The sequence below is a fragment of the Vicia villosa genome, linkage group LG3, assembly GCF_029867415.1.
Source record: "Vicia villosa cultivar HV-30 ecotype Madison, WI linkage group LG3, Vvil1.0, whole genome shotgun sequence".
Lineage (NCBI taxonomy): Eukaryota > Viridiplantae > Streptophyta > Magnoliopsida > Fabales > Fabaceae > Vicia > Vicia villosa.
Genome location: NC_081182.1, coordinates 89,124,137 through 89,143,122, shown reverse-complemented (window position 1 = coordinate 89,143,122; position 18,986 = coordinate 89,124,137). Strand labels below are relative to the sequence as shown.

The 18,986-nt window shown below is 38.1% G+C and overlaps 2 protein-coding genes across 2 annotated transcripts; both read left to right on the top strand.

Annotated features, from left to right (window-relative positions):
• The first annotated feature begins 14,567 nt into the window (after nucleotides 1–14,567).
• Nucleotides 14,568–15,227, top strand: LOC131658501 (uncharacterized). The gene has a single exon (XM_058927788.1). The coding sequence runs from the start codon at nucleotides 14,568–14,570 to the stop codon at nucleotides 15,225–15,227; it is 660 nt and encodes a 219-aa protein (XP_058783771.1).
• A 1,529-nt stretch (nucleotides 15,228–16,756) lies between these two features.
• On the top strand, nucleotides 16,757–18,634 carry LOC131656303 (zinc finger CCCH domain-containing protein 66-like). The gene has a single exon (XM_058926046.1). The coding sequence runs from the start codon at nucleotides 16,804–16,806 to the stop codon at nucleotides 18,592–18,594; it is 1,791 nt and encodes a 596-aa protein (XP_058782029.1). The 5' UTR covers nucleotides 16,757–16,803; the 3' UTR covers nucleotides 18,595–18,634.
• The last annotated feature ends 352 nt before the right edge of the window (nucleotides 18,635–18,986 follow it).

Here is an 18,986-nt window from a genome sequence, read left to right as displayed (position 1 = left end):
CTAGTAGGAGCCATGTCACTATTGTACTTGAAATGCTTGAGAAAAGCCTCTGCTAATTCATCCCATGTACGGACATGGTTTCGTTCAAGTCGTGTATACCACTCAAGGGATGCCCCACTTAGGCTATCCTAAAAGAAGTGCATTAAAAGCTTATCATTTTCTGCATACGGAGCCATCTTGTTGCAAAATGCCTTGATGTGACTCATCGGACAAGTGGTACCCTTGTATTTCTCAAAACAGGGGACTTTGAATTTAGCAGGAATCTTGATATCAGGAACTAGGCACAAATCAATAGCATTTAAACCAGAGGAGCTTCGACCTTCTAAAGCATTCAATCTTTCTTCCAGGAGATGGAATTTTCTCTCATTTTCCTCGATCGGGAACTTGAAAGCTTCCAATTCAGAATCGTTCTCATGATGTGAATCCTCCTTGTTAGGAACTTCCACGGACACAGGTTTTGATCTCCCATTAGCAACAGTGGTCGGAGTACCATTAGTCAACTTAGCGACACTTTGTCTGAGCTCTTCCTGCCCCTGAATAACAACGTGGAGAGTCTCCAAGAGTTGGGTCATCCTCTCACCCATAACATTCATGTCCTTACGAAGCGCAGCCTGATTTTGTTAGAGATGGTCCATGATTCTCCTCTGATTAATCCTTGTGCGATACGGATGTGGGGAAGTCAGTTTCGTTGATGAAGCAAAATTTGTTAAGAGGGACCCCAATAAGCTTCTGATAGAACTATGAAATGCAATATGATATGAATGCAATGTTTCACTTCCAAGGGATCCTAAAGTCTTTTCACACACTTTCATTTCTATTTTATCTTCTTTTTTTTGAAATCAAGGCTTTTTCAGTATCTTTCCTTTTCTTTTTTTCTTTCTCCTCTATATATATTTTTTTGAAACAGACTTTAGGATCCCCCACAAATGAAGTGGATAAAGCGATGATGTTATGCAATGCAAAAGCATGGGATCAAGGTCCATATAATCTTAGTAACCACTGTACAATCCTCTGAATAACTGATGTGGGTCAGATGTCACAGGATCAAAGGTTCAACGCCTTTTTGAATACCAGGAAAACCAATAGTCACCAGCGGTACCTTTCATGTATATCCCTCCCCACTCACAGGTGAATCTAGGCCAGGGTAGGGTCATGAAATGCGGTATACAGTCCGCCCGAAGGTAAGCATCATCACAACACGGATGCGGGTGACGATAATACCTCCGTTTGAAACCACTACTCTGCTCGTGGTCACATAATCCATTCCGAGACGTACACCTCGAGACAAACCATGTTCCCACTCTATCCTAGGGTTCCTATGGTTCACACATAGCCTGGGTATTGGGCCTTTTACCTAATAGAATCATCCCACCCAACCTGCAAACAGAGAAAATATGTGGTCCCCACGGGGACCCATAATATAGTCCAGATGCATGCGGAAAGTAAACATGATATGTAAGCAAGAAACAAACATGATATGCAAGCATATATAGAAATGATGCAAACAAATAAATAAACAAAGAAACACCCAATAAAATGAAACAAGCAAAGGCTAGGATCAACTCGCTAAGTACGGACCCGCAATAGGTCTAACGTCCCCAGCAGAGTCGCCAGCTGTCGCACGCTCGCGAAAAATGAACAGAGTCGCCACCAATATATTTATCCCATAAGGGAAAGAAATATCAGAAAACCTAACTCAGAATAAGAACAGGGTCTTGCGACCAGAGAATCTAGGTACGGGAGTCGGTTACGCGAGGGGAAGGTATTAGCACCCCTCACGCCCATCATACTCGATGGTATCCACCTATGTTTGTTTCTATCTAAAGGGTGTGTACTATGTCTATGTCTATATGCGGAATGAATGCAAAATGTAGAGAAAAGAAAGAATTGTACTCGCACGGGCCCTACCCCGCTGCCTACATATCCTTTTTCAGGAATCAGAGTTACCGTAGCTCGGCTCAAGATTTTCTATTTGTTTTTGTGTTTTTTTAGTTGGGCGGTGTTAACGTTCGCGCTCTTGCATAAGGGATCGACCTACGATGCGTTCGAGCGGAAATAACATTGCCCTTAGAAAGAAGAAAAGAGATTGGTTTGTGTCTTTTAGAGTAGATGAGTGATGAACAGTTCCCAATACCGGGCCACTCACCACTTTCTCTACTTTGTTTTAATTTTGAACCATTATTAGGTGTTTTAAGTGTTTTTGGTTGGGTATTTTTTAAGGGGAATTTGTTTGCGATTTGAATCACATAAAAGTGTATAACGGTAGAGAAACAGATTAGGGAATGAATCCCACTCATCTCTCTTCCATTATATAGTGATCGAGAAACAGATTAGGGAATGAATCCCACTCATTTCTCTCGCACTAAGTGATTAAGAAACAGATTAGGGAATAAATCCCACTCATTTCTCTCTCACTATTAGTAACGTGTGATTCGCATCTTTTATTTATTAAGTGTTTTAAAAGTTGAAAAGAAAAAGAATGTAAGGGAGACTATCCTATCACTAGCCTAATGATTGTTATGGTGACTAAATTCTAAAAGAAGCATTAAAATGGTATTAACAAAATAGGCCCAAAATATGGCCAAAAAGCTTAGCAACTAAATTACACAACAATTATACAAAAATAGCATGAAAATGATACAAAAGCATAAGAGAAGCAATTCAAGCATTAATACAAAACCAGCCTAAAACACCATTATGTGTATGAGCTTTTTATGAAGGAAATTCTAAGACAAAGATTAAACCTAAAAAATGACCTAAAAATCTAACAAGTTTTAATGGTTTTATTATCTCTTTATCATGTTTTATCACCTAAAAGAATGTAGAAAAAACTAAGTAAAAAAACCTAAAACCTACAAGATTTAGATGGAGTCAGGGGGGTGCATGGCTCGAATTATTGTATGACAAGTAAAGGCGTAGGCCCATCAGTATGAGGCCCAAAGTGGTTTTTGTTGCAGTTTTTGTTGTTTAGACCAAGAGGTGGCGCAGCATGGGCCAAATGGGGGTGTAAGGAAGCAAGGGCCCAAGGATTGATCCACACGGATTCCAGATTTATTTTCAGAAATTTGATCCAATTGTAATTAATCAAACTTTATGTTAATACTAATCATGCCATTATTCCATTTAATTTCCATTATCCTGACATTAACTCAGACTAATGACCATAATTAACATACTAATTCAAATTAATTAATCAGAAAATGAAAAAGAGGGGTTTAGGGTTACCGAAAGTGGCTATTGGAATTCTTTGCGTTCACCTCTCAGCTCTTCTCCTTCACGAACGGCGAACTGCGGCGCGGAGGCTCTTCTTCTCCGGTGAAATCCTCCATCGTGCCACCCTGGCCGAAGACAAACCAAAACGCTCTCCCTTCTCTCTTCTCTCAGTTTATGATTCGCTCTCAATCTGACCTCTCCAATCAAATCCTCTTAAATTGATCCTTCGTCTTTGTTCGATCCTTCTTCTTTTTTCTGGTTCTTTCGGTGTTTCGGATTCGCTTAGATAGTGAGATCGTGATAACTGTTGTTATCGTAGAGTGATAATGATGAGTTGCGTGATTTGCGATGGAGGTGATGAAGGTTCGATGACGGATTGATAAAGAGTAAATGGAGGAGGATGAAGTTCTGTTTGTGATGAAGAGAGTGTTGAAGAATCGATGGAGGTTGGATGAAGATTGTAACGTGATTGAGTTGCGAAGAAGGTGGTGATCTTGAGAGAGTTCGGTTGAGAGAGAGATGAAGATTATTCGATTGCTCAGATTTTTTTTCATGGTGAAATTTTCCTTTCTTTTACGTTCTCTTTCTTTTTTCTGATTCTTGGTGATAATTTTCTGTGATTCCTGGTTACAGGTTTGTGGTTGAATGATGAAAAGAGGATGATTGATTATGGAGAGAAAAACTCAAGATTGAAGGTGATGGATGAAGATGATAGAGGAGTTTGAAGTGGAGATGAAAATGATGATGAGTGAAGAGTGTCTGAAAGTTGAAGAGTGTTGAAGAGAGAAGATGAATGGTGGAGGGGCTTGAATAAAGGTGGAGAAGCCTGTTATATAGAGTTTCAGGTTTGTGTTCCTTTGAATTTCTCTGTTGTATCCTCTTGAACTCTTCCTCCTTTTTCTGTTAAAAATTCTATTTTTGAAGTTAGTTGTTGGTTGAAGTTTGTTAGGATAGTTAGTTGGGGATTGTTAGGATTGTTAGAAGTTAGTTACATAACTTTTAGGGAATTGGTTACAAGCTGTTTTTCTGTTACAAATTGGTTTTTTGATATGAGTTTAGACAATTGGAACAAGTTCTATGTTAGTGTTAACTGAGTTTAGAAGTTAGATTAAGTGATGAAGTGGTTTTGTTAAGTGGTGAAACAGTGGAGTGTTGAAGTCAAGAGGATTAGTTAAAAACGATTCGAAACTAAAATGAGTTAACAATGTGGCCAAGTGGAGTTAACTGATGTGTAATGGATGGTCAAGTGCAGGCTCTTGTATCATGGCAAATTTGATTATGGTTTTTTATATGATGAACATGGGGTTGTATGTGTGGACTGGATGAAACTGGTTTATTTTCTTTTGTATTGTAGGTTGTAGGTTTGTGAACCGATTCGGCTTTGAAGCTGGCTACTGTTTGTGGAAAATGCCAATGATCTGTCTTGATTAGTATGCTGACTGGGGGTTAACTCTCTTAGTAAGTAGACATTGATTGTTGGTTTTGAACTGGCAGTATATATGCAGAATTGGAGCTTAGTTCTTTTTGGTTTATGGCTTGTTATGAAATGATGTATGTATGTATGTATGAATGTGTGACCTGAAATTTGTTGTGTTTTTTACAGATTCTTAACAAGGGAGTATGAGGAAACTGGCTGTTGAATTATGCATGTGAAAAACTAATTATTCTCATCGAAGTTCCTCGACAACTTGGTGGAGGTTTTAGGATGAGTTTATGATTTTGTGTTGTAATTTCGTAATGGAGTTTGAATGATAAATGATGTAATTGAATATGGATTTTGTGATGGGGATTGGGCTTTTATGTAATATGAATTTGTGTAATTGAACTTTTGTAACTCGACTTTTGTGTAATGGATATTGGATAGAAATTTGGAAGGGTTTTGAAAAATGGATTGGACTTTTCAATTTATTTATGATGGACATTTGAAAGAGAATATGGATCTTTGGATGAATGTTTGGAAAATTATGGACATTGTATTGTAGAGTTTTTTGAAAGGAGTGTTCTTGATTTTTTGTAATGAGATGTCTCTTAATGGTGAATGAAATTCAAGCCATGTTTGCAAATTATGCCTTGAATGGTGTATGCCCTTTGTACTATGATTAACCTTGAACCAATTACTAACAATGAGGTCATTTGGACCAATCTCTTGAATCCATCTACCAACCAATGAAGCCATAATTTTAATCCATCAGTCCATGTTGACAAGCAACAAACAATTTTAAGGACGATCCTACTTTAAACCAGTTTACTCTTCTAACCGTGGTCACGCTCTTAAAAATTCAACCCCAAAGTATGAAAGGAACTAGTCCACTGCCCTTATTGATGAATAATAACAAGCCCATATGATAAGTAGACCCCAATCCTTAATGGATGCATCATGTCTCGACCATTTAATGAACACAAGCATATGACTAGTTAGCCACATATAAGTCCTTATATCTTCATTCACCCCTGAACCTTTGTGAAGACAACATACGACCCTGCCTTGAAGGAAAACCCTAGCCTGTTCCATGACCCTTGATCCCTTGTCAGATTACTGATTAATGAATGCATGAGTTATGTTAGATGACCTAATGTAGTATATGCATATGACATGAGAAGTCTAAACCATATTAAAATAAAAGGGTAGGACAAATTTGGGGTATGACAGCTGCCCCTATTTAATCGTCTTAAACTTGAAGGTGAGATTGGCACTAGCCTTTCGAACATTCTAGGTAAAAGAAGATTAAATATCAAGACCTGGAATTTGTCCTGAAAAGATGGTATGGGTGTTATTCTTATTTTTATTTTGATATCTGTTGGGGAAAGAGGATTTTGTTTTTTTTTTTTTGGTGGAAAAAATTTATGGTGAGTAAATGTGGTTAAATGGTGATAGCTTGTAACGTAGCCTAGGTGCCAATACAAGGTTCTCAAAGGAAGTGGTTGTTACATGAAACAATGACTGAAAAGATAAGATCTCGTAACGATCTATGACTCAAAAATTGAAAACAAGGATAAATGACTCAAAACCAGGGTGAGATCAACAGATCCACGACTCAAATCCAGGGTGAGTATGACGGACTCACGACTCAAATCCGGAGTGAATGACTCGAAACCAGGGGTAAGATCAACAGACCTACGACCCATAAAAAGAGAATAATGACTTGCTGGGGATTAGAAATTGGTTTTACGGTAAGAAATTATGGATGAATGGTGGTTGTCAGACGGGAACTGACTTCACCATCAGGCGGGAACGGAAGATGATGGAAATGATTTGCCAGGGCGAGGACTGGACTTTGAAAAAGGTTTGCCAAGGCGGGAATTGGGCTTTAAAAAAAGGTTTGCCAAGGCGGGAATTGGGCTTTAAAAAGGGTTTGCCAAGGCGGGAATTGAGCTTTGAAAAAAAGGTTTGCCAAGGCGGGAATTGGGCTTTGAAAAAGGTTTGCCAAGGCGGGAATTGGGCTTTGAAAAAGAAAACAAAGGGTTACCAGGACGGAACTGGATTTGGAAAATGATTACCAGGACGGGAACTGGATTTGGAAAGATGATTACCAAGACAGGAACTAGGTTTTGAAGTGATTACCAGGACGGGAACTGGATTTGGAAACATGATTACCAGGACGGGAACTGGGTTTTGAAGTGATTACTAGGACGGGAACTGGGTTTTGAAATGATTTGAACGTCGGAAGGAAAAGGATTCACAACACGGGGTTTGGATCCGAAAAGGTCGTCCACATGAGGGAAAATAACCACAGAGACTAGTGACAACTAGACTCGATCAAAAGACATCAATAATCACTGAAGAATCACGGAGATATTGATGCTTGCGAAGCATAAGAATTACATTAATCCCTCAAGCCAAAGGCGGGGTGTAACTCTTCAAGAGCGGCAATTATTCGAATTGCCACACACCAAGTATGGTTATTCAAACGATTGAAAAATGAGATGGGTTGAATGCCCACCCTCATTCGCACTCTAATCTGCACGCAGCATACGGGAAATAACCTCGGAGACAACGATTCCGATGAAGAAAGACATTTTGTCTGATCCATACTGGAGAGAGAAGATGAGACTTCTTCTGGGGATATATATTACTTTGTACCTTCCGGGCACATACAAACTGGCTTATGCATTGATGCATGTTTGAATTTTTCAATGGCGTAATGCTCCACCTTGATGGAAATGCTACGCTTTTGAGGATGTAATGTTTTATGCAATGTATTCTATATGCAAAGTGCCAAATAAAGGCCTCGGTGATATAGAGAAGCATGATCATTGGGGTCCGCTGCTTGTTGTCTTGAGATGCCAATATGAATCGGTGTTGGAAACCCTAGAGTACCAAAGATCATTGGAAACTGCACTGAGGGTTGAAATGTAGCTTTGTTGGGGGGAAGTGACTTCATCTGACTTTCCCTACATCTTGAATTACTTGGGGATGGTGAGCTTGAGGAGATTCTCTCGATTCACCATGTTGGGGATGAGAAATCCAGATAAGGAGACCAGGTTGGGAAAGTGGAACAACTCTCATGAGAAATAAACTCATGTGCTTGGGGAGAGGCCAAAGTTCTAGGAGAAATAAACTCCTATGATCGTGGAGAGAAAATAAAACTCAGAAGATTGTGCCCTAAGCTTCGTGAACTACGAAGGAATTTGCCCCAAGGGATCCTTGGAGAGATTTGTCGAATCTCGACGTAACTGCCCCATATTGGTTGAACTCAAGAGAGATTCCTCGACTTGATTGCCCCAGATTGACCAACGGTGAATGGATGCCTCAATTGACAGAGTCTTCACACAACTTGCCCCTCGGAGTGATCAGCCTTTTGAAGTGAATGGCTCATGGGATCGATCAACTTTTTCTGCAGTTATTCATTGTTTGATCTTCCTTGATGTCAAGTCTTTATTCACAAGTAAAAGATGATTGTTTTAAAGATGATAGTCCTAATGCAATGTTTATGCTAGTTTCGAAATCAAAGTTTATTGAAACGATGTTGTGACATTCAGTGTTTGAATTATTTATCATATCGATATCAACGCAAATGGTAAGCAAACATCTAGGAGTCAGTTTTACGCTAATTGAATGTAGTATGCTTTCGAAATAAACCCTGCTTCAATTAGGTCTTTTAAGGGTTGTAATGTGGCCTGGTTCACGGTTTTAGAAAGAAAGGATTTAAGGCTCAAAGTCTAACCTAACCCACCCATTCTTCGTGATGTTCTCCAGTCTTAAGTTCAACTTAACCTGATACGAGCGTTCACGGTTTTAGAAAGAAAGGATTCAGTGTTTTAAATGATTTGTCCTTATATCTTCATTCACCCCTGAACCTTTGTGAAGACAACATACGACCCTGCCTTGAAGGAAAACCTAAACCTGTTCCATGACCCTTGATCCCTTGTCAGATTATTGATAATGAATGCATGAGTTATGTTAGATGACCTAATGTAGTATATGCATATGACAAGAGAAGTCTAAACCATATAAAAATAAAAGGGTAGGACAAATTTGGGGTATGACACATATTTGTTTGAAAAAACAAATCAAAACATAATCCTTTTTAATTCTGGATGTGATCAAATCTTATGCCTAAGGAAGAAAAGCCCATAGTTTTCATTTCTATTTAAGGAAACTCAAATCCAACGTTTGAAAGTGTGCAAGTATTGAAGAAGCTTTATGTTGGGGTTTCTATTTTGAGTCTTTTGTTTGTGCACCACTCTAGCGTTTGCATTCACATCTTAAGGCATATTGTTTCGTTTGATACATGTGTTGTAATTCAACATTTAATATTCTGTTTATTGAGTTGACCACTAGGGTTAGTGATTGAGAGAAAGTGATAGGGGTTCTCATATTTAGGGAGAACATAAATAGAAATACATGGGGTTAGTATTAGGAAGAGGCATGGAACTAGGGTTTCTCATTTAAGACTAATTGTATAAATACTATTAAGAAGTGGATTTCTCGTCTTGGGTTGGAAGTTTCGCAGACCTAAGTGAGGTTGAACCGAACTTGGTTACCAATTTTCTTGTGTTCTTTATTTTTTTTATGTTTGACCATCTTGTTTTCTATTATCTGTTGAATTCCGGTTTAAGATGTTGAACCTTCTAGCTTAGACATCGGATCCAACATTTATCCCTTTAGAACAGAATTTCACTAAATAAACCTCCACAACCCGCATAAGAAAAACTAGTGGTATAAGAACCATCTACATTACACTTGATTCAATCTAACTTTAGGAGGATCCAAATCACTATTTTGAAAGAAGGTGCCTTTGGATGATGAATTATAGCATTAAAGAAAATCTAAAAGTTAAAAATGATTTACTACTAGCTAACTTAACTTGAGCCGTCATTTGAATTAAAAGGCGTCACTTGGTTTTTGAATATAGCCAAGTTCTTTTCCGTCCATATTACACTAGGAATGAAAATAAAGGTCGCTTTTAAATTTAGGGCAGATTGAAGTGATTAGTCATTAGTACAAAAAGTACATAAATCTTCCATTAAATTAAAGTGAAGATTGACCTTGATTGTTTTGCTTAACCAAAGCCAAATCTTGATTGAAAAAGCGGAATTGAAGAAATGATGATAGCTCGATTCTAAATGATCGTTGCACAAAGAGCACATAAAACCATAGAGCAAACTCTCGCTTAAAGCAACTCTTAGTTGACATCTTATTATACATTAATCTCTAAACAATTAAAGATTTGGAAGGTGGAATATCAACTATCCAAACAACTTTTGCCCAGTGCAATTTTGGAGTATCACAAACTTCGGAATTATAAGGAATCTTTAAGAGTTGGCTTTCATTTTCCTATATCAGGTCATATCAATTAATCCCTGACTTTAAGATAATGTCATTACGATATGATAATGGGGGGTGATAGCAGCTTGGAGGCTATAAGGTTGGTCTGGAAGTCGTGTGTTCCATCTAAAGTCAGGATTTTTGGCTGGAGGCTTCTGAAAAACAGGTTGCCAACGAGGAAACTCTTGGTTGACAAAGGAATAATTCAAGTTGAGTTGGAAAGCTTGTGCGTGTTCTGTTGCTTGCAGGTGGAGGATGCAAATCATTTGTTTATAAATTGCACTATGATTAGTAAAGTTTGGGAGATGATCCACAATTGGTTGGGGATTGACGAAAATGAAGAAATTCTGGGCCCAGATCATTTTGTAAATCTGTTGGTTAATTTGCAGGGTTTTTGTTCATTAAAAAGAGCTGGGGCACTGTGGTTAGCTACTTGTAGGTGTGTATGGAATCATCGTAATGACATTATCTTTAACAATGCAGTTCCTGACTTGGAGGAGATTGTGCATAAGATAAAAATGCACTCATGGTGGTGGTTGGAGATTGGAATTAGAAGAAACCAATGTGTAATTTGTATGAATGGTTTCATTCACCATTAGACTTTTGTAATTAGGATGTTTGTATCTGGTGAAGTATGTCCACGCTACTATTAGTGTATCTTTGTATTGTTTGAGTACTGTTTGTACTCCTATTAATAGAGTTATCATTGCTTAGTAAAAAAAATAATCCCTGCTCTTATAAAAAATGATCGAAGAAAGATGTCACGGAAGAGAGGAGGACCACCGAAGAAGGTAATGTGTTCACCAGAGGCACCAAAATCAGGCGAGGGTACGACGGAGGCGACGGTAGAGGTTGTTCCAGTGGTGTCGGAAGACCTAAGAGAGGGTGTGGTGGAGGACAGAGAGGAGAGTGATGCTGATACGGTTAAGAGTATCAAAAACCCTACTTTGGATGCGCGAAAGGAGGCTGAAATTGATCGATCTGTGAAGAGTGAAGCGAAGCTATGGGTTGACGTTATCCGTGGAAATCGTCAAACTACAAACGGGAAAGCGATTCGGTTTGTAGCACCGACGATAGTGGAGGGTGTGAAAGAGGTGGAAATTGAAATTGAAGATGTGGAAGCTGAAATTCGATATTGGGATACTGCACTAATCATGTACGCCATTGGAGGAAACCTTAGTATGCACGCAGTGAAGAACTATATGAAGAAGATGTGGTCGTTTGTGCAATTGCCAGAGATGTTCTACAATGAAGAAGGGTATTTCATTCTGAAATTCAAGACAGATGAGGAGAGAGAGGAGGTGATGATGAAAGGACCGTATATGATTCACAATATACCTATGGTAATTTTGGAATGGAGACCGGATTTATCAATGGCAAGAGATATGCTTAGGACTGTGCTAGTTTGGGTAACATTGCCTCAACTGCCATTGCATCTGTAGGGAGAACGAAGTCTGGGGAAGATTGGTAGTGTCATTGGAAATCCTTTGTATACAGATGAGTGTACTGCAAGTAAGCTTCGAGTCTCTTATGCTCGGATTCTTGTGGAAGTGGATGTTACTCAAAAACTGTGTGAGGAAATTGTGATAAAAGACTATGAAGGTGACAAAAGGAAGCAACTGGTGGAGTATGAATGGAGGCCGAAATACTGTGAGACATGTCAGAGAGTGGGACATGTATGTAATGAAGAGAGAAAGCATACTATGAAGGTGTGGAAGCCAAAGAATGAAATCAAGGGACATGAAGGGGAAGCAAGCAAAACTGATGAGATCATTCAGCACCCAGTTCCAGAGCCAAGGTCTGTGGATAACATTATAGAAGAGCCAAAGAGCCAGAAGGATGATGAGAGCACGTGGAATTCAGTGAATCGAGGGAGCCGCAATAGAGGTAAGGCACCTATTATTGATGATAGTCTTAAGCATATTTTTAGCCAAAATGGATTTAGCACATTGGGAGATTGGAATAGCCCCAAGGTGAACCCTCTTATTGATAAATGATTGTTTCTTGGAATATAAGGGGGTTAAATAAGGTAGCAAAGTTAAGAGAGATTAGCTCCCGTCTCTTTAATTTGCAGCCTGATATTGCTATTCTGCTAGAGACTAGAGTAAAAAAGAATAAAGCCGAGGAGTGTAGACATGGACTTGGTAATAAGTGGCAAGTCATTGACAACTATAGTAAACATGATAATGGTAGAATATGGGTTATATGGGATCCTAAGAATATTCAGGTGAAGGAGATAACCATGACTGATCAAATGGTGCATTGTAGGATATACAACACTAAGGGTGAGTTTCTGTATTGGCTTACAGCTGTGTATGCCTCTAATAAACTTGACAATAGGAGGAAACTATGGAAAGACATTGGCAAGATTGGTGCAAATCAGACAGGGCCTTGGAGCATCCTTGGGGATTTCAATAATGTGTTGGGTGTGAATGACAGAATAGGTGGTAAAGAGGTAAAGGAAGCTGAATTTTGTGACCTTAGGGACATGATGGATGAAAGTGGACTGTTTGAAATTGATAGCTAGGGAGCAAAGTTCATTTGGTTCAATAAGCATTCCATTGATCCAATCTACTCATGTATTGATAGGGTGCTAGGGAACATGGATTGGATACAACAGAACTAGGACAAGACTGTCTATATCATGGAGGCATGAGTCTCAGATCATGCCTTGATTTGTATAAAGAGTGATGAGGTGAGGATGAAATAGAAGAAGTATTTCAAATTTATAAATGTTGTTATTGAGTGTGAGGGTTATCAGGAGGCTATCAAACAAAGCTGGAAGAGACAAATAAAAGGCCTGCCACAGAATCAGCTGTGGAACAAACTTATGAGAGTGCAACATGTGATCAAAAAAATGAGTAAACCTCTGGTTGGTATCAAAAGGCAGATTGATAAATGTAGAGAGAACCTCACAATAGCCCAAGTAGCTTTGAGAAATGACAAGATGAATCAGCAGTTGATTATCAAAGAGAAAATGTGTAATGAGGAACTTATCAAGCTTAATACTACTGAGGAGAAGATTTTAAGACAAAAGGCTAAGATTGAGTGGATTAGACTTGATGATGGAAACAATGCCTTCTTCCATGCTTCCTTAAAGAGTTAGAATAAACAGAAGACAGTTAGCAAACTTTGCAAAGAGGATGGCACTGAGTTGTTTGAGCAGGTAGATAGTGAGAAGGAAGTCTTGGATTTCTATGGAAATATGATGGGAACAGCTGACAGAGGGCTGGAAGGAATTGATATCCGAGCAATGTGAGCTGGTAAACAACTGGAAAGAGAACAAAGAAGTATGCTCATTAGCCCTGTAACTGAAAAAGAGGTGGAATTAGCCCTTAAGAGTCTGGGAGATCTTAAGGCACCTGGAACTGATGGGTTTGGAGCCAAATTTTTCATAAACTCATGGCACATAGTGAAGGAGGATATCATGAGGACTATCAACATATTTTTTGAGAAAGAAGAGCTTGATCCTAGAATAAACACAACATTAGTGACATTGATTCCTAAACATGATCAGGCCTGCAAGCTTAAAGACTTTAGGCCTATCTCATGTTGCACTACTACTTACAAAATTATATCAAAGATTATGGATGGGAGAATTAGCAAAGTGCTGACCACTGTAATAAGCAGGAACCAGGCTGCTCTCATACCAGGGCATAAGATTCATGATCATGTGTTAGTAGCCTATGAACTCATCAGAGGATACAGTAGGAAAGGTGGAGTGCCTCGTTGCATGTTGCAGATGGATATTAAGAAAGCCTATGATTCTGTTGAGTGGCAGGCCCTGCAACAAGTTTTAGCTGAGATTGGGTTCCCTAGAAGATTTATAGGATGGATCATGAAGGCTGTCACAACTGTTACCTATCAATTCAGTATCAATGGGTATAGAACCAGAAAAATGAAGGCTGCTAAAGGTCTGAGGCAAGGGGATCCAATATCCCCATTACTTTTTGTGATTGTTATGGAGTATGTACACAGGAAAATGGAAGAATTAAAAACTTGTCCTGAGTTTAAGTTCCATAGTAAGTGTGAGAAAGTTAAGCTGATTGATCTAAGTTTTGCAGATGACTTGCTGTTGTTTTCTAGAGGAGATGCTAAGTCTATTCAGCAGATGATGAAGAAATTCAATAGTTTCTCTAAAGCCACAGGGTTAAGTGTAAATCCAGTCAAGTGCAGAGCTTTCTATGGTGGTATGACAAGTGATGAGCAGAAAAGTATCGAGGATGTGACTGGTTTCAGCAGGGGGCAGTTGCCTTTTAGGTACCTGGGCATACCATTGATAAGTAGGAAGCTTAGCTATCAGCATTGCCTTGAATTGAGTGAAAAAATTGGAGGTAGAATGAGGCATTGGAGTTCCCACCTTCTGAGTTATGCTGGCAGATTGCAGCTTATTCAGAGTACCATATTTGGGATTGCTAATTACTAGATGCAGTGTATTCCACTGCCTAAATGTGTTATAAAAAAAGTTGAATTTACGTGCCGTACTTTCTTTTGGACAGGTAAAGAAGTAAAGACTAGCAAATCCCCAGTTGCTTGTAGTAAAGTCTGTACTCCTCAGCAAAAAGGAGGTTTAAGCATTATTAATATGGAAGCTTGGAACAAGGCGTGCATGGTGAGACTTTTGTGGAATCTATGCAAGAAAGAGGATAGTATGTGGGTGAGATGGGTTCATACTTACTATATCAAAGAAGTAAGTATCATGGATGTCCATGTCAAAGACTCTTTCTCTTGGATTATGAAGGAGATATTACAAATTAGGGAACATGTGAAAAGGCTGGATTGCTGGAAATCTTTGGGACAGAGGAAGGAATACAAAATGAAGGAGTTTTATTTGCACTTTCTGGCTCAATCGAATGATGTTGATTGGAAGGGTTTGATCATGGGGAACTATGCAAGACCTCGTGCGAAGATAATTATGTGGCTGGCCTGTCACGGCAGACTTGCCACTAAAGACAGGTTAGTTAGGTTTAGAATGATAAAGGATGTCAAATGTGAATCCTGTGCAGAGAACGAAACTATGCAGCATTTGTTTTTTGAATGTGATGGAACAAATGGTACATGGAGGGGAGTTCTGGACTGGTTGCACATAAAGCAACAGGAGTGTGGCTTGACACAGATTAAGAGTTGGGCTATCAGACTTTGTAAGAGCAAAAACTGGAGGAGGAAGTTTCTGCATGTGGCCTTGGCAGAAACGGTTTATAGTGTCTGGCATAATAGAAATTGCAAAGTGTATAGAAAAAAATAGTGTGGATAGTCATATAGTGAGTCAAATTATAAAGAATATAGTGAATAGAATTTGGGCTATTCCTAAACTTAGAGAAAAGCTAGCTTTCTTATTGATGTAAGCTGATTGGGTTTGTCCCCATATGCTGGACCCTTAGGGTCGCTTGTATCAACGGTTTTTTTGGTTATATATAATCTTTTATTTCCAAAAAAAAAAAAAGAAAAAACAATGTGATTATGTTGCCAAGTAGAAGAAAAAGACCAACTATCATGAATGAACTCAACCATTTTGAAAATTCATCTCGATCCATACTTTTAATTTCTCCTACCATCAGATGTGAACTTGTAAAAAGACTGAAGCAATTGTAGACAAATTTCTTTTTTTCACCACATATTTCACATATTTTCTATTGAATAACCATATTTTGTATGGAACATAAAAAGTCCACCCAATAACTTCAAAAAAATCTTGTAGATATATTAAAAAATAAACATAACACATGTGAAATAGACATAACTTGCAAGTAAATAATAAATAATGTACAATAGTTTCGACATTTTTAATAGAATAAAAAGGTACCACCATTTACAGATAGGTAGTCGAATAAATTGTTTCACTTAAAATCACTTTCATAGCCCAACATTGATTTTTATTGTACTCATTCTTTCCCTACATATGTTACTATTTTAGAGAGGGAAAAGTTGTCCATAAATATGAATACTACTTTAAATTGCTAGACATATTTATTAATAATTTTGAAATATATTTTTAATTAATGCTACTAATTTGTCACTACTTTAAATTGCTATACATATTTATTAATAATTTTGAAATATATTTTTAATTATTACTACTAATTTGTCACTACTTTAAATTGCTATACATATTTATTAATAATTTTGAAATATATTTTTAATTAATACTACTAATTTGTCACCAAAATATAAAAAGTTGATATTATACAAACCCCAATTTTTTTCTTTCCATATGTTCAAGTAATCATAATCAAGACACTGTCGAATATTAAATTTGAAAACTTTAAGGTTGGTCCAAGGACCATGCTACTATAGTTAGCTTTAGGCTTACAAACAAAAATTTATTATTCATTACTTAATATATGCTTTCTCTTTCAGTCTGTAACAAGAACAGGCTGTTAGTGCAATTTGATTAACAAGGATGTGTAACAGTTTCCCGTTTTTTCTTTCTTGTTTCTGTTACTAAGCTTTGTGGTTATTTTTAGAATCATTGTTTTGCAATATAAACTAAGATTTTAAACCTTCAAAGTTTAACCAATATTTGTTGCAAATTTGCCGAGGAAGGATTATTTTCTAACAAATTTTGTAGAATCCCTCTCTCTTTTATTTCTCTTTCTCATTCCTTTCTGTTGTTTGTGGTTTAAACTAAAAATCTTTTCAACTAAGTTTTCTATGCTTTAAATATGTAAAAATCTCTCTGCTCAAGTATCATACATATTTAACATTTTGCAGATTCTGTATAGAAATAGAGAGGAAGATAAATAAACTTTGATAAATAAAATAAAGTCATGTGCAGCATATCAAATAGAACACCCTCTCAAGACTATGGAAGACAAGAAGAAATGCATTATATGGTTTCTGATTTGCTTGTGTTTTCAGCCACAGATGATGTAATAGCTTTCAAAGAGGCTGTTGAAAATGACAATCATGATGTCGACGAAGTAGGGTTGTGGTATGGGAGGAGGATTGGCTCAAAGGAAATGGGATATGAAGAGAGAACACCACTTATGATTGCTTCTTTATTTGGAAGCAAGGGTGTACTGTCATATATTCTTGAAACCGGACGTGTTGATGTTAACCAAAAGTGCGGCTCGGATAGGGCTACTGCTCTTCATTGTGCGGTTTCTGGTTGTTCTGCTGCTTCTGCTGAGGTTATCAAGCTTTTGCTTGATGCATCTGCAGATGTTAATTCTGTTGATGCGAACGGTAACCGGTGCATTGACTTGATTCTCATGATGTCTAGTAGTATCTCAGGTTCAAAGAAGAGGTTACTACTAGCCATACTAGATGAATTTAGGATGTGGGATGATATTGATGAATACAATGATTTCCTTAAGGAAGTAGGTTTCCAAATGGAGAAGCAGCAACAAGATAATGGTACACCTCGAATTGAGAAGAAAGATTATCCGATTGATCTACCCCTACCCGACATAAACAATGGGATATATAGTACAGATGAATTTAGGATGTATATATTCAAAGTGAAGACTTGTTCAAGGGCTTATTCTCATGATTGGACTGAGTGTCCCTTTGTTCATCCAGGGGAAAACGCAAGGCGCCGTGATCCAATGATATATCAATACACCTGTGTCCCTTGTCCTGAGTTTCGGAAGGGATCATGCAGTAAAGAGGATGCTTGTGAATATGCACATGGTATTTTTGAGTGCTGGCTTCATCCTGCTCAATACAGAACAAGGCTTTGTAAAGATGAGACTGAATGCACCCGAAGAGTCTGCTTTTTCGCGCACAAACCGGAGGAGCTTCGCCCATTGTATGCTTCTACTGGTTCTGCTTTGCCTTCACCTATATCCTATTCCAATTCACCAAGTGCTTCTTCAATGGATTATTTCTCATTGAGCTCTCCGTGCAGTTCGACAAAATCCATGTCGACACCGCCTTTGACTCCAACTGCACCGACTTCTCCTGCCGGTGGCACGATGTGGCCAACTCAATCTTATGCTGCAGTTCCTACTCTTCAGATGCCGAGAAGCAGATTGAAAACTGGATTGAATGCTAGAGATGAAACTGAATTTCTCGAACTTGAAAATCGCCTTTTGCAGAAGCTAATGATTGAAGAGATGACAGGTCTTTCATTCCCTTCAAATAGACTAGCAGGTGTGAATCCTGCTAACTTTGATGACATTGTCGGTTCTCAGATACAATCTCCAACATCAACTCAGGTGCATCCGAATGTTACTCAGCAACTTTGGAGTTTTTCTTCTGATCTTACCACTTCAAATGTGATTGGATCACCACAGATCAACGTTGATCCGTTTATGAATTCAAAAAATGATGCCCTGTCGAAGCGGAGCCAGAGCTTTATTGAGCGCAGCAGCATGGTCAGCTTTAGTACAGAACTTCCCCCTGCTACCTCGGTTGCTATGGAGCCATATACTAACTTGTCTGGTTGGGGCTCCCCTGATGGAAAATTAGACTGGTCCATCCGCGGTGATGAACTGAATAAGATGAAAAAGTCGTATTCTTTCAGCTTTCGAGACCAACTAAGCAATTCAACAATGGTTGCGCAAAATGATGATGATCAAGATGTATTATTAAGGCAGGAATCATGGGTTAATTCACTTGTGAAGGATTCCCCAATAGTGCAATTGGAACAATATTGTGTTGAAGAGTAACATCAACCGCAATTGTACACGGAGCATTATCAGATATATGGTGGTGTGAATCTAATGTTAACTCTTACATTGGATCCTATATGCATATGCCTAGACTAAATTATGGATTAAAGATTATTATACTTTTTTTGATTTTATAGATATAGTGAGTATGTATAGGTGACATTTTGTTGAAAAAATGTAAAATGTCAATAATACAGAAGCTGGAGAGAATGCAAGTATTTTGCATCAGTACCAACTTGATACTATTATAATTATTTGGTTTGTTATTAGTTATGTTGAATTGAGTTGTAAATTTTCAGCAACCAAGAGAATGATGATTAATGTAGTGATACTGGTGAATGAAGGTGTTGGATATAACAATTAACTCTACATTTTTACTTTCTTATTTC

Coding starts and splice junctions, on each gene's coding strand:
- LOC131656303 (XM_058926046.1), top strand. CDS start 16,804: ATGCATTATATGGTTTCTGATTTGCTTGTGTTTTCAGCCACAGATGAT.
- LOC131658501 (XM_058927788.1), top strand. CDS start 14,568: ATGGAAGCTTGGAACAAGGCGTGCATGGTGAGACTTTTGTGGAATCTA.